The 20850-nt window shown below is 36.3% G+C and overlaps 1 protein-coding gene across 3 annotated transcripts in view; it reads right to left on the bottom strand.

The window, feature by feature from the left end:
- Window positions 1-637: 637 nt before the first annotated feature.
- The window catches only part of LOC122047398 (bifunctional aspartokinase/homoserine dehydrogenase 1-like), a 71804-nt gene continuing 51591 nt past the window's right edge, over window positions 638-20850 (bottom strand). For all 3 annotated transcript variants that reach the window (XM_042608666.1, XM_042608665.1, XM_042608663.1), the window contains one exon: window positions 638-984. In XM_042608666.1, coding sequence (XP_042464600.1) covers window positions 859-984 — 126 coding nt within the window. In that variant the 3' untranslated portion in view covers window positions 638-858. The remainder of the gene's footprint in view (window positions 985-20850) is intronic.

The following is a 20850-nucleotide window of genomic DNA, read 5'->3' as shown; positions in this document are numbered from 1 at the left end:
GGAAGAGAAAAGTAGGAGGTTACCTCATCAAGAAGGGGTGGAGGGGAAATCCAAGGCCACCCTAGAGCTGGCCTACGAAGAAGGCCACAACTCGATCGAGTGGAAGAGAAAGCAGGGATCATTGTGAAGCGGCAGGAACACTAGCACAACAAACAAAGGTCCCTACTCTCACACTTATAGGGGCAAGGGGAGAGAGGTGCAACATTTCAAATGTCGAGCAACGAACGACCAAGATTTCACACGCTGATTGGTGCGTGATCTGACAGGTGATGACACAGCCACTTGAAGGGGTGACTGACCTGGTCATTAGGCTGGTCAAAAGTAGTTCAGCCCACAAGCACCCTAGATGCCAACCCTAGCCTATCTATTTTTTTTTTATATCAGAAAAATATAAAAAAAATCAATATATTTGATTTTAAAATACTCTCTATTGTTTTTATTTTTTTATGTAAACTTTTTAATAAAATATCAACATTTAGATTTTTTTTCCCCCTAATATTTTTCTATTTTTATTATTTTATATAAAAATTAGATTAAACTCAAGCTCAAACTTGAGCCAGCTCAAGTGCAATTCAACTGGCCCCAGCCCCAGGTTAGGCCGTCCCTAACCTGTCGTGGCTGTGACAAAAACCCGTGCTAGTGAAAAATGCCAACCAAGTAGACCTATTTTGACATCTCCGAAGTTTATCCAACCATAGATTCTACAATCAGAACCAAACTATGGATTGCAAAATTTCCAGGCAAGAGTCATATTATATCCCTGTGTTTCCAGATCAGTCAGCGAGATGTGCCTAAGAATGACAGTTCAATGCGCCAACATGAAGGCCACGGCAGATTCTATCGACAGATGCATGAAACTCAATGGAAAAGATCTTGAAGGTCAACGATGTCAGCAAGGACTCCGGCTGCTGTAGTGTCATTGCCTGCTCCGGCTCCCTGAATTACCATGGGAGATTTGTTGTAACACCTGCTGTAGATTTCCACCTGCAAGAACGTTGCATCACCATTGAAATTTAATTAATTCATAGTATAAAACACATTATCGTGTCATTAGCAACATTTGGGAAAAGATACAGACAGGGTAAGCCCATCATTATCTCCATCCAAACTAGAGCAAGGACTGCTGGAAAGGAAATATTCAAAACTCCGGGTGCAATATTTTTCATAATATTTTTCATATATATGGTGCATCGGCTCTAGCTCTGCACAGTCTAGAGTTAGTTGTGTCCCGCACGAATTCATGCTTAAGTGTGCATGCTATTGGAATTCACCCCACAAGGCAGGCTGGATAGATCACAATTCAGGATCTGATTGAATCCGGCACAACCCATGGGTAAGTCGCTCCATGCAATGTTTTAATAGCTACAAGCATCCAAAATGAGAGCAGCAAAAAGGATATTTCATTTTCAAGTAATATGAAGTGTTCCTTTTGTCAATCTGAATACCTCCTTTTCTCACCGGATCCGATTACTACAATATAATCCAACTTGATTGTTTTGATTAAAACATCCGAAAGCGGAACAGGCTGACCAATTTTTTACTATTAAATAATCTAACTTCTATTCAAAAACACTATTTACATATACAGTGCAATGACCAAGTCTTTCAACAGTTAATCAGGTATCTAAGACCATCTCCAACCACAAATTCTATTTTGGTGCACTTTCAACACCAATTTGGTGTCATTTGAGCACCAAAATTTTTTCCAACTCCAACCATAAGACACCATTTCCTACACTAAAAGGAATATTCTTTAGAATATTCTATTTTTCCATCTTATAATTTAGTATTCAACATACATATTAATTTGTTAAATATTTTTATTACGATAATAATTATTATTAATTTTTATGATATTATGTTTTTAGTTACAAGAAAATTAAAATTAGTATTTTTATAATTTTGTTAGAAATAATTTAATAAGCATACTAATATTTAATATTTAAAGATGGAATGTTATGTATTTTGAAATTTTAAATATTTAATTGTGTGTTTGTTATGAAATTACCAATATTATAAATTTTAATATATTTATAATCTTAGCAACATAACAAATATTTAAATTTATAATATATATTTAATTGAAATTTATATATTAAATTTATAATATATAAAATTTATATAATAAATTCAATTAAATTAAATCATATTAATTTATAATATTTAAAAATATTTTAAATATAACTTACCTATTATGATATATTATATTAAAAAAATCTCTACTTGCACCATTTTGGTGCAATTTTTGGGGTCACCATTGGAGAGGATATGGTGCCTTTTTTACACCAAAATGGTGTAAAAGGGCACCGGTTGGAGATGCTCTAAGGATTAAATCCTAGCTGCCTTATATTATAAGGATTTTCTTCGAGTAGGATGACAATCATAAAAATGTTGATAACTTGGATGAGCCTTCAAGAGCACTTCTTGATTTACGCTAATAGTCCATGGGATCAGATTGATCACTTTCAGAATTCATCCGTTTGAAAAACTACATAATTAAATTTAAAAAATCTAATATTTTTTCTTTGTATATTATCTTTTTGTCGAGCTTTATTCCTCTTTAAAGCTGCCCCCAAACCTTTCATGCTTTTTCTCTAATCATCCCCTTGGAATTCCATGTTTGTTTCTTGTTATTATTTCTAGTTTTTAGTTTTTCTTTTTTTTTTCTGAGTCTTTTCTGTTAGTAATATCTTTTTTATGTTCGTTGTTTTTCTTGCTTTTTCAAGAGAACATGTATCATTTTCACAAATAAATGTGTACATATAAAATTTCATATGCAAGCACATGGCGGAACTCAAATTTCACATCCAAGCATATTATTGGGCCCACTACATCTACTTATACTTTTTGTCTTCAAATTTTACATATGAGGCGATTGACATAGTTTGGGTCTAAATTGCTCAATGTTATAATAATTTTGAATAAAACTACTACAACGGCATATTCTGCCGTAAGACTAATTAAGTTGCCATATCTAGGCTAATTTTTTCACAAGAAAGCACATAATCTAACTCCATAAGACCAAGGGTGCCATTTTGTGTAATCTCTTATATCCATTTTGATGACAGTGAGATGATCTAGTAGTTTTGACCAAAACCGCTCCAATGATAAAAAGTGATCAAAATTTATAATAAAGCTCACCATTAAACCCCTACAACTCATTGTGTCCATCCATGCCTAGTGCCCAAAATTTAATATTTGAGTAAGCCACATGCAATAATTTTGGCAAAAACGATTATAAATTATAATAATTTTGAATAAAACTACTTCAAGTTGTAGTGGTTTTTGATAAATTATCGTATCATTATCATTAGCAGTAGTTAGGAAAAGATACAAACAGGGTAAGCCCATCATTATCTCCATCCAAACTAGAGCAACGACTGCTGGAAAGGAAATATTCAAATCTTCGGGTGCAAGATTTTTCATATATATGATGCGTCGGGATATAGATCCCATTGCTGCGGACTCATAAATGCTCTGTTACAAATCATATGGTGCGTTGGGATATAGATCCCATTGCTGCGGACTCATAACTGCACTGTTACAAATCATTTTATTCCGATAGGGAACACTTTAACACAACGGTGAAAAAAAATCTGTGGATTGTGTTTATGCAAACTGCCATCATACTCTGTGCACCATCCCAAGAATGAATGAATAAAAATACGTTCTTATTTTTTAGACACTAAGTATCCAAATCTTCGAACCGACTAATCCTGAGATGACCGGTCTGGCTTTATGGAAGCTTTCCACCAACTATCAAGGTAAATTAGAAAGCACTCATGGAGGCCTAACATTCTTAAGCATGTTTCTCACGAGAGGAAAAAACCCTTACAGTGCGATGCAATTGAAATTTGAACCTTAGATCCCTTGATTATGCCATTGGAGGGTCTAACCATTGCACCATTACTTCCGAGGCAAAAAAGAATACAAAACGACATTCATATTGAATTGATTAGAAGCTACTTTGCACACCTCCAAACATTAAATCTTGTTAGTCTACTTCAATAGAATTGTTAAAGTGACAGAAGATATTGTATAATGATATTGTAAAAAGACAATTTATATGGTCTTATTTATAGGATCCAAATTAAACTCTAAACTTGAATTATCTAATGTAGGACTAAACCCACTACCCTTAGTACGTTTATCGCTCTCCGTCAATTTGGAGCATACGTATTATCTCTGTCTAACTAGTAGCGTAAAACAGAAAAGTACTCAATCAGAAGTAGATCTGGCGATGAATACAATGTTGGAGAGGATTCAACTATATATGATGTAACAAGCTGGAGACGCGTGGATGTCAAAAGGAAGGGAGAGAAGCTCTGAAATGGAGATTCAGGAAGCAGATAAACTCTCTGGTGTCTCCAGATGCACACCAATGACTTCAGAGTACGTGTACAAGGGCAAGAAGCAAACTCACAGCAGAAAAGAATCACAGAAGGATAGCAGATAGGAAGTTTTGGCAAGAAAGCAAGAAGAAATTCAGCAGGGGACACATCTACTCAGAACATTTGCATCAACAACAGTATTCCAAAGAAGGGCAAGAAAATCTGTGAAATGCAAAAAAAGATTTTTGGAGGAAGCAGTAAGCAGAGAAAGAGGAAGGAGATACCTACAACTTCGATGAAGAACATAGCTCATGGCAAAAGAAGATGACACACAATTCTGAATAGAGATGATGGCCAACTAATTTTTCTTGAGGCAAAGGCATTGGTAATGTTGCCCTTTGGAAGTGATGCCGATAGAAGGATCAAGAGAAGGGATCCTACACAGCATGAATAAAGAGGTACATTGAGTTACATGCTCCACAAGGGGCAATGGACAAATGAGCGACCACATGGAATGGCAAGCTCCAAGAAGTTGAACACATCGTCTTTCATACTAGGTCATATCTTACTAGGTGAGATTGATTTTATAGATCCTTGTATGTCATTGGACTCTATCCTCTATTATATTATCTTTAACCAAGTTTTCTTTTGCTTTTCCTCTTCCTTTTTCCTGTTTAATATATGTATTTGTCATAATCTCACATCGCCAAATTGGATCATTTATAAGAGTTTTCCCTCAATAAGTGCAAGTCTAACTTTCTCTCTAATTTTCTCATTTCTTATCTTGTCCATCCTCATATGTCCGCACATTCACATTAACATCCTCATCTTTGCAATTCTCATCTTCTACTCTTGTACTAGAATTATAGTCCAACATTCAACTCTATATAATATAGCAAATCTAATCGTCATTTTGTAGAACTTCTTTTTGAGTTTTAGAGATACTTTATTATCACAAAGAACATTTGATGGTATCCTCCATTTCAATAATCCTATTTGTATTCTATATAAGACATCTCTCGTGTTGGTCGTGGGCGACCTGGCAGGGGAGTTGGAGGCTGAGGCTCCGCCTTTTTTTTCCACTATATAAGACATCTCTCAACCCCTCCACCCTTTTACAAAAATGATCTCAAATATTTAAAGCTCTCAGTTACATATAACTCATCGTCCCTTATCTTAACAATTTACTTATTAAGTCTAATATTGTTTAACTTAAATTTTATATATTTTATCTTAACTCTACTAAGTTAAAAACCTTTCACTTCTAGTATTTTCCGTCAAGATTCGAGTTTAACATTTACTTCTTCACATATCTTATCTATCAAAACAATATATCTACAAATAATATGTACCATGGTAATGTATCTTAAATGTGGAGTTCATCCATAATTAGTGTAAAAAGATAAAGACTTAGATCCTTGATATAATATTATTTTTATTAAAAAAATACTTTAGTTAATCTACTTGGAGTCTTCACTCTTATCATAACATCCTCATACATATATTATTAATTATTTCAATATACATTATACTAACACCTTTGTTTTCTAGAATTATCTACATAATTTTCATCAAGACTCGATCATAAACTTTTTCTATGATACCATGTGTAAAATCTTATTTCTGTTCTCGATACTTTTTAATTAGTTGACTAAAAAGATGTATAGCTTATATTATTATTCTTCTAAGTATGAATTCAAATTGATTTTTTGTCACCATAGTTTTCTTCCTTAGTTTTTTTTTCTATTACTCTTTTCTAAAGTTTTATGATATGACTTATTAGTTTAATTCTTCTAGAATTCACACAATGGATGAGAGAGACGACCTCTTTAAGTGGTTGCAACCTCCTTTTTTTTAGAGGAAAAAACTAACTTGGAAGAGAGCATATTAAAGTGGGAGAATGGAAATTTTATATTGATGCAAAGAGATATTAGATGCATTATGATAGCAACTCCTGATTCTCTAGGAAACACAATCCTTTTGAATCATTTCTTCATGCTTACCCAAAGTAGCATTCAAGTGATGCCATTTAATTTCACATGTTTTAGTCTGCACCTTATAAATTGCATCAACACAAAATAGGATACAATGCTTCAATGCATACATGGTGGTTGAGTTCACATTTTCATCATCTTTGGTAAAATCAAGGCTGCCATATAGACAGTTCTACCATTTAATGTAAAAATTCATGTAATTATCATTTCATATATCATTGCACATGAAATTTCAAGCTTTTAGAATGAGAATGATCTATTAATATTCAACTCCATGTTTGTCTAAAATTTCTTTGAATGTTAGCAAGGTTCTAAAATTCACTAGGCGCTAATCAGGCGCCAAATCAACACCTAGCGCCTAGGTCGTCTAGGCAAGACTAGGCGGATTTCACTGTATCAACATAAATTACATAATAATTCACATTCTATAACTTCAACACAACAACAACCAAGCCTTTTCCCACTAGGTGGGGTTGGCTGTATGAATCCTTTTACGCCATTGAGCTCTATCTCCTATTATATCATCATCTATATTTAAATAAATTTTATCTTGTTTTATTGTTGCTAACCAAGTCTTTTTTGGTCTTCCTCTTCCTCGTTTGATATGCATGTTTATCATAGTTTCACATCGCCTAACTGGAGCATTTACATGTCTATATCGTCTTAAACATGTCTCTTGGAGTTTGTCCTCGATAGATGCAACTTTCTCTCTAATACTCCCATTCCTTATTTTGTCTATTCTTGTATGTCCACACATCTACCTTAACATTCTCATCTCTACAACTTCCATTATCTACTCATGTGCTTGAGTCATAATCCAACATTCAATGCCATATAACATAGCAGGTCTAACCACCATTTATAGAATTTACCTTTAAGTTTTATAGGTACTTTATGATCACATAAAAAATCCGACGTCCTCCATTTCAACCATTCTTCTTGTATTTTATGTAAGACCTCTCTTAATTCCGTCATCGTTTTGCAAAAATAATCCTAGATACTTAAAGATTTCATCTCCTTTCTTAACAATTGTTTCATTACTTCTAATATTGCTAAACTTAAATTCCATATATCTTGTCTTTAATCTACTAAGCTTAAAACATTTCCTTCTAGTGTTTCCCTCCAAGATTCTAGCTTAGCATTTACTCCTTCACGTGTCTCATCTACCAAAATAATATCATCTGCAAACAACATGTATCATAGTACTGTGTCTTGAATGTGCTAGTGAGTTCGTCCATAATTAGTGTAAAAAAATGGGGACTTAACCCTATCTTTATTGGAAATGCTTCAGTTACTCTGTCTGAAGTCTTTACTCTGGTCGTTACATCCTCATACATATCCTTAATTAGTTCAATATATGTTACGCTAACACCTCTCTTTTCTAAAATTCTCCATATAATTTCTCTTGGGACTCTATCATAAGCTTTTTCTAAGTCAATGAATACCATATGTAGATCTTGTTTTTGCTCCCGATATTTTTCAATTAATTGTCTAAGGAGATGTATAGCTTCTATTGTCGACCTTCCAGGCATGAACCCAAATTGATTTTCTATCACTGTGGTCTCCTTCCTTAATCTTTTTTCTATTACTTTTTCCCAAAGTTTCATAGTATGACTCATTAGTTTAATACCCCTATAGTTTGCACAATTTTGTATGTCTCCCTTGTTCTTATATAAGAGAACTAGAGTACTTATCCTCCATTGATCAGGCATTCTTTTCGTTTTCAATATCATGTTAAATAATTTTGTAAGTCATTCAATACCTTGTTTCCCTAAGCACTTCCATACCTCTATCGGAATATCATTTGGTCCAACGGCTTTTCCATTGTGCATCTCATTTAAAGTTTGTTTTACTTCTGAAGTTTGAATTCTACGATAAAAATTAAAATTTCTATGCTCATTTGACCTAATTAAATGACCTAAGTTAAGTTGGTCACCTAAACCTTCATTAAAAAGTTGATGAAAATACCTCTTCCACCGCTCTTTTATTTCTCCATCATTTACTAATACCCTATTACATTCATCTTTAATACATTTTATTTGGCTAAGATCTCTTGTTTTCCTTTCTCTCACTTTAGCTATTCTATAAATGTCTATTTCCCCTTCTTTTGTATCCAATTTTTGATATAACCGTTTAAAAGTTTCATTTTTTGCTCCACTCACTACTTTCTTAGCTTCTTTCTTGGCTATTGTATATTTTTTTAAGTTTTCCTCATTCTTACAAATATATAAGTCCTTATAAGCTATTCGTTTTTCCTTCACTTTCTCTTGTACTTTCTCATTCCACCACCAAGATTTTTACTTAGTGGTGCATGCCCCTTTGACTCACCCAGTACACTCTTAGCTACTATTTTCAACTTTGATATCATCTTATCCCATGTTGTATTAGAGTCATCGTATATTTCACCTAATGCTTGTACTTCTACCTTCTCTTTAAATATATTTTGTTTCCCATCCTTTAACTTCCACCACTTAATTCTAGAAATTGTATATATTTTCTTTCTATTGATACTATGTTTGAGGCGTATATCCAACACTACTACCCTATGTTGGGTAGTTAAGCTTTCTCCAGGGATGACTTTGTAATCTTTACAAATCTTTCTATCCTTCTTCCTAACCATAAGAAAATCAATTTGCGATTTATTATTCCCACTTTTGAATGTGACTAAGTGTTCTTCTCTTTTCTTAAAAAACGTATTAGCTAATATAAGGTCATATGCCATCGCAAAATCTAATATAGTTTTCCCTTCCTCATTCCTCGTTCCAAACCCATAACTCCCATGTACTCTCTCATATTCCTCATTTTTCACTCCGACATGCCCATTTAGATCACCTCCTATTAAAATCATTTCATTTGGTGGAATATTTTGTAATACTTCATCTAAGTCCTCCCAAAACCTTGATTTGGTAGCTTCATCTAATCCTACTTGTGGTGCATATACGCAATAACATCAAATTTAAAATGAGTTCAAAATTACACAACTAATAAAATATCACAAACTTATTCTACTTCTTTTCCATAATTTTCAACTTAGTTTTTCATCGGACACAAACTCAATATCATCATTGTGATCCTCTTCTTCTTCGGATGCAAAATTATCTTCGTGAAGTTCGTTCACTCTAGAGTTTCTTCCGGGTTGTAGATTTGCCAAGTGATCCAAAACCTAGTTCAACTTTATCATTTTCCCCACCATTTACAATCCAACCTTGTGCATTTGAAGCATCTTTTGTAAGAAGGACATCACATTCCTTTCTTTCTCTCTTTTTTGTTTGTTCAACAACATAGCATTAAATTGGACAAATACTTGACATCCTACCTATTTCTTTTCTTGTTAGACCAAAGTTTAGGGCTTATAAAACTTAAGCCCAATAAAAAAAAATGTTACAGTTTAGTTTTTTTGTAATTGGGATTTAAATTTAAAAGCCTAAACTAAAAAAAAATAATTAAAACCCTACACTATTTCCGCGATGCTTAGACGATTCGATCGATTAATCGGTGCCTAGGACCGCCTAATCCCGCCTAGGGCCAAGGCAACCTAAGCTGACCGACTAGCATGTTTTCGGTGCAGCTGGCTGGCGCCTAGCGCCTAAGCGGCCTTGGCCGAATTTTAGAACACTGCATGTTAGCGCCTATATTAAATAACTACTTGGATTAAAAATTCACCAGAAAAATTTTGAAATAAAATTTGAAATTTTTTAGATGGGAAAAACTTCAAGCCCCTTAACCTATTAGTCTGTTCTCTTAACTTGAGTTTTCAAATACTTGAACTTATGATGAATGTGATAGTTCACAACTATAGCTGAAGAAAGAAAATGACTGCAGACACCCTAATATGGGAAAGGTAAATTGAAGAATGATTTTCTCAATGTTCTCCGAAGAGACAAAAGGCACGATAGTGGCCTCTGCAGAATTTTCAAACTAACATGTTTGGACATTGGTGAATGTTATAAATTTTTGGAGGGTATATTAGTGACAATGCAGAATGTATATATGGTAGTAACAGGCTGACCAATCTGCAGAGGTACGAGACTGAAAAGTAGAGACTGACAGATGAGTCAACAAACATGGTTGAAGGAGGATGCTCTGTTATTTTTACAAATACAAAACTCCATTAACAACGAGGGTGATTGGTCTAATCAATCACTAATGGATATCTAGATTTCTTGTATTTTGGAAAGGGGAATAGTTCCCCCATTATGATGTGTCCAAGCCTTTTATCGTGCGGAAAAATAAGATAGGTCCTTTACAACCTAATAGTGCCCTTAACACAAAAGTAAAGGAGTGGGGTCAAGCAACTATAATAGGAATCTTGATACTTGATGGCAGGAATCAGGAGGAAGGAGGAAGGAGGTAGGAGGTAGGAGGTATTGTCTGTCACTATTGTCACGAGACGGGACATATGAAACATGATTGTAGGAGATTGCAGAATAAGAAAACACAATCAGCCAACATTGCACCTACTAATAATAGTTCTGGCCAATCTGTCATGATTTCTACTGATGAATATGCCAAATTCACTCAGTATCAAGAATCATTAAAATCTTTATCCATGCTAATTACTTCTATTGCAAAGTTAGGTAAAATCATTAACTCTTGTGCCACAGATCATATGATTATTCATATTATAAAGACGAACTATCTTTACTCCAGTTAAGATAATTAGAATCATTAGCTTATGTTTATGATTTTTGAAAACATAGGGGCAACATACGATACAACTACAAACTTTTTCTCAGTCAGATCACCAAAGAGCAGCAAGAACAAAAGAAAACAAAGAACTAAATCTGAAATACAAAAGAAATTCAAAACTTGTTGCACAAAAATGTCCCACACCTAAATACGCAAAGGTATTGTATGGAGCAGGGTGAACGGATTAGTGACAACCAAAGATATTTCCAATAACGAATGCACTTGCACATGTAGACGTGTGGGACTAGACTAGAAAATTCATAGCAACGCATGATAGCTGGAATCTTGTCAATGATAAATTGCTCCTAGGCTAACGGCGAATAATGAAAGAGAAAAGCAGTCGGTATCAATCAATAATGGAAAAGAAGAAATGACAGCTAAGGCGTTGGATGACAGGTAGGGTTTGGAGACATGGCTAGGGTTTACTTTGTTATCATGTTAAGAAATTTTAGAGGAATTAAAATGTGTTATTATTATCCCTACAATCAAGGTAAATTAAACCCATATATTTTCTATTTTTATTTATATAATCTATAATAGGTTTAAAAATCTAGCATCTCAGATGGCCTTGTCCCATAACTTTGTCATCTACAGCGACTAGTGCATCCTAAAAGATGTGGAACTGATCATTCAGAGCCTTCTGAACGCCCCCACCTTCTTCTAAAGCCCTAGCTATCTTTGTAGGTCAATTTGAGGGTGATCTTTGTTTTCCCATCCCAACCTTTTATTAGGGTCATTTCCTTCAAAATCCCCTATAAACCAATTTGCCCCAACTCCTTCCATGACCTAGCCGGGACCCTCCAAAAAACTGTCTAAAACCTATCATGTCGAGATTTGTTTAGGATTGGATGTTGCCACCGTAAACCTCAATCCCGAATGATGCAAAGATAAGAGTCAAGACGTGACACTACGGCATAAGGACTTGACGACTAGTAATAGTGCATGCATGATAGATGATGGAGTTGAAAATATGTAAGCTTAAGTTGATACCTAATCTATATCGAAGTGTGTATAAGAGAAAGGAGTGAAAGGGTCGCATTAAAGCTAGACTTCAAGCATGAATTGGTAGAACACATGAAAAAAAAGGGGCAATCCGGTGTGCGAAGCTCCCGCCATGCGGGGTCCTGGGGAAGGATCCATTGTATGCAGTCTTACCCTGCTTTTTGCAAGAAGCTGTTTCCAGGATTCGAACCCATGACCTTTTGGTCACATGGCAACAACTTTACCGTTGCGCCAAGGCTCCCCTTCGGTAGAACACATGAAACGATAACTTTGCTCCAAACATAGTCCGCAACTTGAAGTTTACTAGAATAGAAATTTATGAGTTGGATTTTGATTACCACCAAAGAAATATGTGTACATTAGATCTAATGGAATATGAGAGAAAGGACTACGAAAAGTAGTCTCATAATCGGAAAACAATCAAGTGTGAAGGAAGAAGGACGAAGCTCAAGTCGGTCGCTAATTAGATCGAGTGTGAACGTAATGTCAGTACCTCCGATTCGATATGTATATGTAAGGTCATCTAATCTTATTAGATTGTTATAAAATTCGGCACATAGATCAAGATTGATTGTTTGGTCACAATAAATAAGTTTAGATAAACCATAGTGAGCTATGATTTCGATAATGTCCGGACAATGATTGAAAAAGAATTGTCGATTTAGATATCTAAGAAGCATGAGAATGTAGAAGTTTTGTTCATAGTTAAGCCTAAGGTCCTCAGAAAGAAAACCACTAATTGAAGGATGAGTTGACACCTCAGTGAATCTACGTTTAGTTCTAACAAGAAAAAGTTAACCAACTAATCATAAGAGAAGAAGTTATTTCATAAAGAAAATAGTTACCTAGACATGACAATTGAGAGGAGAATCTTGAATTTGAGACACGAATTGAAGATGAGTTTGAAATAGACTTGAAACCGAGATTTGAAAGAGGAAAAGAGTTTTGTATGAAAAACGACAACTATACGCGGTTGCATATATAGGTTCCTACGATCGACCGTATAGGGCCCCGGTCGATTGTATGCCTAAAAAATGTATAAGTATGATTTGTGAAGTCAATTTAACGATGTTAATACGATCGACCGTAGGTCGATACGATCGTCCGAATCTAATTTTTATCGAGGTTTGGTTAATTCAGTTTGAATTTTTCGCGGTTTAGTACCCAGGCGCCTGTATAGTTTTTAGGCAACCAGACAGTCAACGATGTTGACTTTTCAAAATTTCTATTTCTAGCTAAGTTTTTCAATCCTACCTTAAGTTCAGATGTTAAATCTCCAAAAATAAGTTAACATGCAATTGAAAAGTAACGAAGACATGGAAAATGATATTTATGAAAATACTTAAGTTTTTATGAAAATAAAATTTTCAGACCATTTTTGAAATGTCCAACTTTGATTTTGGGCTTGACTATAGAAGCTTTCAATCAAATTACGAGTTTTCAGCTTAATCCTATGAAAACTAAACTATTAACATGTGGAAATTAAGTAACTTTGAATGTAAAATTTTTTAGACTCAATTCATGTTGATGCAGTGATATAAGCATCTAGAATCAAAGATGTTACTCTAAGCATCTCATGCCTTTTTATGTTTCTCAAACACAAACAAGTTATACCCTAGGTATGTATGAGATGTTGGCTGCTTAGATCTATGGGTACATGTAGTCTACGGTAGGGCCTAAGGTAAGTCCATTTTGTAAAAATAAAGCAAATAAAATATGTGAGAATAATAATATTAAAACAAAAGTTAATTTTAAGATCATATTTCAAAAGTGAAAAATATCAACATGATTTGTGTCGATCCTAGTCTAAGAGATCTAAAATATCAGCATGAAAAATATCCCCTTAAGTTGGAGCTCTAATATATTTCAATTTAGCATTGAAATTAACATAGCAAGCATTAGGATTTATCACATGTATATGTTATTTGGGTATTCAATAACATTTATTTTCTACTTGATTAACTAAGTATGACTTGGGAACCAAGCAATCTTACTTTTAGCATTTCTTTTGACTAAGGTAAGATAAAAAAACATGGTCCCAAACATCATATTCAAATATTTAGATCCAGACGTGAACTTGCTCAACGAAGACTTTAACTCGCTAACTTGTTTTTCAAATCAGAGTGCTCTTTCTCAAGTTTCGACACTTGAGTTGAGTTCCAGCCTGACTAACCTAGTCGGTGAGTTCAAGTTACTTTTTTCCTTAAGGTCTTTGACCTTCTTAAGTAAAGTCTTAATCTTGAACTTGTATTTAGTTAGGGTCTTAATCAAACAAGAATAGTACTATACAATTTTTTATTAAGTGGATCTATTACCTCATCTGAGTCGTTGATCTGACTTGAGTCTGATGTTGAATTATAGTCGAATTATAGTCTGACTCAGACTCTGAACTTGATGCTTCTCTGATTGCCGAGTAGTTTGACTTTGTCTAAGTTTGATTCTGATTCCGATAATGATTCATCCCAAGTTGCCTTTAGGGCTCTTCTTCTTCTTCCTCTTATCAGGTTCTTTCTCCTTTTCTTCTAGTAGAGGACAATCGATTTTGAAGTGACCCTTCTTCTTGTATTCGAAACATCGAATTTTGTCAAATCCTTCTTAGAGATTTTCGTTTTCATGAATCTCCAAGTGAACTTCCATTGGATCATCCGTTTAACTAAGTGTGTGACTTCAGAAGATAGGTCATCTTTATTAGTTGTTGATTTAGACTCGGATTCTGACTCAGTCTCTTCTTTAGATTTGGACTTTGGCTTGGATTTCCCTACAATCAAAGTTATACCCTTCTCTTTCTGATCAAGATTAGCCAATTCATGGAGTTCAAAATCACAAAAGAATTCATCTAACTTTATAATAGACAAATCTTTGGAGACTTTATACGCATCAATCATTAATGTCCATATGATGGTCCTTGAAAATGCCTTAAGTATATACCTGATCAAGTCACAATTTTCGACATGTTCACCGATTGCGTGGATGCCATTTAGGATTTCTTTGAAGCGGCTGCATAGCTAACTTACCTATTCATTTTTTTCATTTGGATGCTTTGGAGCCGACTTAATAGCAGATCTTTTTTATTAATTCATGAGTCAGCAGAACATTTGCAACTCGATTAATTTTTCCCAGAGTTGCTTAGCGTTCAATGTTACTTAGTTATTCCTGAGTTAGCCCACATTGCAATGTAGTTATGGCTCTACATTGGCTTGAACCTTTTTTTATTGTCACTTGTCCAATTTGTGAAGTCAACTGGGTTGCCATTTGAATTTGTAGGTAGTTCCAAGCCTACCTTAATTATAAGATAGTTCTCAATATCTTTCATGAGATAATATTCCATTCTTCCTTTCCAATAAATGAAATTGTCGTCATTGAAGAAACTAGAAAGGAGGGTGGGCTGTTTTTCCAAGATTCTTACAAACCTTGGGTCAGTACCACAATAATATATCATACAAATTTGTTCAAGTTATATTAAGGTCTGGATGAGGATATGGGTTTGGTATGGTTGTCGTTAGGGTTTGGATTAGGTTAGGGCTAGGGCCAGGCTCGGATTGTGTTAGTCAATTTAATTGTTTATTCCGTCTCAAAGCATAAAGTTCACTCTATGTTAGGTTCAGATTTTGCTTTAGGCTAATAGAACAAGAGTTTTCTAAATTACCTTCTAGATAGTAGCGTAACATAGAGGTCTTCATGATCAGAAAAATGACCACTTCCTAAAGCAAAGCTAACTTAAGAATCTAGTGCTAAATCAACTTTAATACAATGTCTTGTCTAACTGGTTAAGAGTGAGGTGAATTAGCTTCAACTAGTTCCACTTACTAGATACACCATGTAAGGTGCTCCTTACCCAGCCTAGACATGCACCTAACCAGGCTTTCTTAGTTACTATCAATTCAATCTACTCTAATACCAAATTGAAGGATCGAGCTCTACACTAGAGGGGGTGATAGTGTTGTGAGCAGATAATACAATTGAATCAATAGGATAGCACAGCGAAAATAAAAATTACTTAGACTGATTCAATCAAGTATAACAAAGCAATGTAAGCATGCAAGGACTTAACAAGTGAGCATGCAAGTATAAAAATATGATTCTTATTTCTAATTTCCCTTTCCAGAAAGCCTCTAGAGGTGGGAAAACTTTATAGAAAAAAATCTAAAAAGTTGAGCACAAATACAAAAACATGATGAGACAAAAATAAATGAAATCTGACTTTAGGTGTTGCCGATTAGAAATGAAACATGAGTTGCAACGTGTCGCAACAAAGAAAGCGAGAGAGCACTTGAGCATGAGTACAAGAGATTGAGAGAATGAGTGATGTTCAAACTCTGCCTCGAAGCTCTTTTTTAGCCCTCTACAGTTGTTGGATAGGTGCTGACGTGACTACAATTTTTATCCATTAGATAACATTAACGAAGCTCTCTTATCACCTGGAAGCCCTCTGGTCGCCTAGAGAGGGGTCAACCCTGATCTTGACCCGACTCGCTCGGCTTGCTAATAACGTTATCTCACTTGGAAGCTACTCTAGTCGCTCGTATACTCCGGACGCCCAAACTCAATACGGTCCTCTAAATTTCCTTGTTGAGATTTATCACCAGCCCGGGCTCCCTCCGATTGCTTGGAATCATCGAACATTGCTTCTGTACAATTGTTATACATAATGCGTGTTATAGAAAATGTAAAGTTGTTCGTACTTACATTGGGTCTAGACGTTCAACCCTTAGCTGACTCATCTAGACTGAGTTGTTAAGCTACAACTCTCAGCTAATTCCACTTGGACTTGTTTGCTAAACTTCAGCTCCCAACTTACTCCACTTAGAGTTGTGCACCAATCTTCAGCTTACTCCACTTAGTCTTTGTCCGCCAAGCCTTCAACTCCCAACTGGCTCCACTTGGACTTTGATTCACCTAGCACCACCCAGCTAGGGCTTTCTTGCTTGGTTCAAAACAAAGCTTAGCTCATGTCTGACTCCCAATCATGTCTTCAGTTGCTTAGTTCCACTAGGACTTAGTCACTGTCTGTAAATTGTTAGATCACAATTAACTTAACTTTAACATTAATCATACATCAAAACTCTAAGTTAAATGTTGTGCTCCAGCACCAACACATCCCTTTCACTTGATCAGTTAAGCTCTTCAAGAGCAAATGTTTAGCATCTGCCTTCTTGATGATCGCTTCCAATACCACTTAGCCTGAGTCCTCCAGTGGCCGAGTTGGACTACTCTATAGGTAGTTTTTCCCCTTCCCAAACGTTGGCCACACTTGCTTTCACTTTTCTCATCCTTCAACTACATACATTTTTGTTGCTCCTTATTTCTCTCTCTCTCTTTTTTTTTTTTTTTTTTTTTGATTGATACCTCTCATTTGATACAAATGACATCATGTTTAAGTCTCAAATAGTGAAGAGAAGAGGAAAAGGTGACTTGCCCCGACTCCAATGAAGTAACACAACCACCCCCTCTTATTAGGATGATCCCTAATGTGTCATTGGAACCCTTTTTGATGTCGCTCATGCGAACTAAACAAAAGGAGGCTTAGGGGATTCACGCCCCCTCTACTTATTTTGTCCCTACCGCCCCTCCACCATCGACTCCCTCCAATACACAATTGAGGTTGCTTGCTACCGATAATTGGTCGGGCAATCCTCAGTCGAATGGTCTACAACTTTACCATCAGGGAGCCAGACTATCACCCCATCATCATTCACATCGAAGACGCTCCCGATTCGGAGACAAGAGTTCCCTCACTCTTGGTTCGTCTTTTGTTTCCACTCCTGAAGCACCGCCCTCACCACTCTGTGTTGACAACCTAAGAGCTCAATTCCTGGAACAGTCCATTGAGAAACAATGGTTTGTTGGAGTGGACACCCTTATTGACCTTTGACTAATCACTTATACATTTGGATATAGTCTTTGTCCAATCACCACATGGCTAGAAACCTCTATCCAAGTGAGAATCCTCGCTATTGAATTGTTGGTTGATATCACGATAAGGAGAGACAAGAAATAAGTTCGTAGCAGTTTCGCAATGATGACCAACATCATTGTTAACTTCTCCATCAGCGCAACCCCCATGCGAAGATGACTAATGTGGTATATTGGCTTCCGAACCACTCCTTATTGAAGAATAGAACTAACCGCTACGTTTCTTGTTGCCAAATACACCCATAATTATCCTCTCGGAAGAGGCTTTGATAATCAAATAACTCGAAATCTCCACTTGTCTAACTCCAAAAATACATTTATTAGGGTTTAGCTTTAACTCATCCTTTCCAACAATCTCAAAGGCTTCGTCTAAGTCAGTGATCAAGTTGGGCTGCAAAATTCACCAATATGATATCCACATAATCTTTCACATTTCTTCCTAACTAAACACCTTGTCCATTAATTGTTGATATGTGGCTCCCACATTTATGAGGACAAAAAACATGTCCATATATCAAAAAGTTCTGATGTGATGAAACTACTTTGTCTTGATCTTCACGAGCTAAGGATTCTGATCATACCCCTAATAAGTGTTCATCATGCAGATGACCTAATGCCTGACCATCGAATCCACCAGTTGATATATCCTGGAGAGGGGATAAAAATCTTTCGAGCAAACTGTATTACGATCCCTAAAGTCCGCATATCCACCATTGGCCTTGGCTTTAGGAACTAGCACCGCATTAGAAAGCTAGGTGGGAAACTGCACTTCCCAAATATAGTCCGCCTTCAATAACTTCTCGACTTCGGACAATATAATCTTATTCTTATCTAGACCAAAGTATCATTTCTACTGCTTCATTGGTCAGAACTCCGGAGAAATATTAAGGTGGTGTTCCATCAATCTTGAGGAGGCCCCGACCAAGTCTTGTGGTGACCAAACAAAACCATTGCTTTTGCGAATGAGGCATGCGTCCAACACCTTCCTAACTTTTGTTCAGGTGATTTTTTCCTAGTCATCCAGGACAAGTTGGACAGATTTGAGCTCTTCCTCTAGCATTATAGTGAACTCCGCTTCTTGCAGCAAATGAACCTCCTAGCCGACACATCTTCGAACTCGTTAAACTTCCCCTGCCCCCGAGTGCGTTCGTTTGCACCATCTCCACAGCATCTTTGAGATGCCTGTTGACTTCCCTGAACCTCTCTGATCTCTAAACCCATCAGGAATTTGATATTATGATGCGTGAAAGTGCTTAAGGTAGGATGCGTCAAGATAACACTAAAAGTCGAAGGAGCATCCACCACCGTAAAAAAGTCATGGCAGTCCTCTTGAGGAGCTCCTCCTCTAAGGACAACGACAAACACATTTGCCCCAACGACTACATGGGTCGTGGCCAACATGCGCAATCCTACCTCCTCCATGTACATTTGCTCGAGCATTTTCTTGAAAAGAAAGTTCATGAAAATGCCCAAGTCAATGAGCACCCGACCAAGCAATGGTGACTCGAATGACCAAGGCGCCCTCAAGGCCATGTGGCTAAACCTGATGATGGGTATGTCACAACTTTTGGAGGTCCCACCAATCACCAAACTCTCCATTTGCTCGTGTGCCTTACGAGGCCTATTAGAATCTCCATTTGTAGCTCACTTGGTGATTATATTGATTACTCGACTTGTATTTGACCCACTCAAGCGAGCTCTTTTCTCATCACACCGAAGGGAAAACCGTGGACCTCGACCTCTACTCCTCACTTTTGTCGGTCCACTTCAGGGATCTCGGACGATAGGGCGTTGCCACTGCTCAAAAGCCCCTTTTCCCGAAACCAAGAGATTTGCTAGTTATTAGCAATTACCCGCTTGATCATAGCGAAACCCCTCGCTAAGTAGTGTGCCAATTTAGTGGAAAGAGCAGAAGTGATCGAACTAAAAGTTCTTGGGAACTGTTGCATGGACTTGAGGATGCTGCAATACCTAATTCTCCTCATAAATCTGCAGAATCTTTTCCTTTGATACCCTGAGCAAGGTGTAAGGCATAGAGGCTATGGGGGCTAGACTCAAAATGGCAGCAGGCAATAATCTACCTGGCTCTCCACCTTTTCGACTGGGTGGGTAGCAATCTTTTGTCCTTGGCGACAAAGAATCTTCTTAATCGTTGCTGCAATAATCTATGTCAATTGCCCGCTCGGTAGGAGTTCCGTTACAGTGTTCTGAACAACAATAAGAGTTTGTTGTGCGTCCGACTCCTCCTTTGGATTCCTTCTTGTATCACAATTCTCAACGTCTTAACTCTCATTTCCACGGATGACACCAAAATGATATGTCCAAAACTTGTTACCTCGTTGGACAGTGGAGACAAGGCTTCTTCCACCAACTCGATCGGTCCTTCTAGCTTGTTGGAAGTGCATCAATTGATCTACACTGTCTGGTAGGAATATTCCTGAGTATATCAATACATGTTAAAGGGTGTCAAAGTTGTTGAGGCCTCCGGAACTTAAGTCATATGAGCATTCACAGAAAAGGAATGCTTTGAATTCAAGAGTTTTTTATTCACGAGAGCAGAAATGTTCACATATCTTTATATTTACTAGCAAGATACCTACGGAGATCATGGCGGTCATCCCCATGAAATTTGAAACTGTTTGTCTGTTATAGTGGCCCACTTTAGCATAACTACCCTTCCAATATGGTGTCAATTACTCAGGCATTACAAATCAAGGATTAATATATGAGTAGCCACCTTTTGGAGTCGATCAACAGAGCAATGGTTAAGGTGACCATTCAGCTAAAGTAGATGAGTCCTGTAGGACCGTTGCGGCCGACTAGAAGGGGGGGTTGGATAGCCCTGTAAATACAAAAACAAAAACCAACCCTTCTCGAACTCTTAAGCTAACACTTGAATAAATAGATAAACAGAAAATAAC

This window comes from Zingiber officinale, chromosome 2B (genome assembly GCF_018446385.1).
Source record: "Zingiber officinale cultivar Zhangliang chromosome 2B, Zo_v1.1, whole genome shotgun sequence".
Lineage (NCBI taxonomy): Eukaryota > Viridiplantae > Streptophyta > Magnoliopsida > Zingiberales > Zingiberaceae > Zingiber > Zingiber officinale.
The sequence above is the reverse complement of the archived record's forward strand: the minus strand, read 5'-3'. Positions and strand labels throughout refer to the sequence as shown.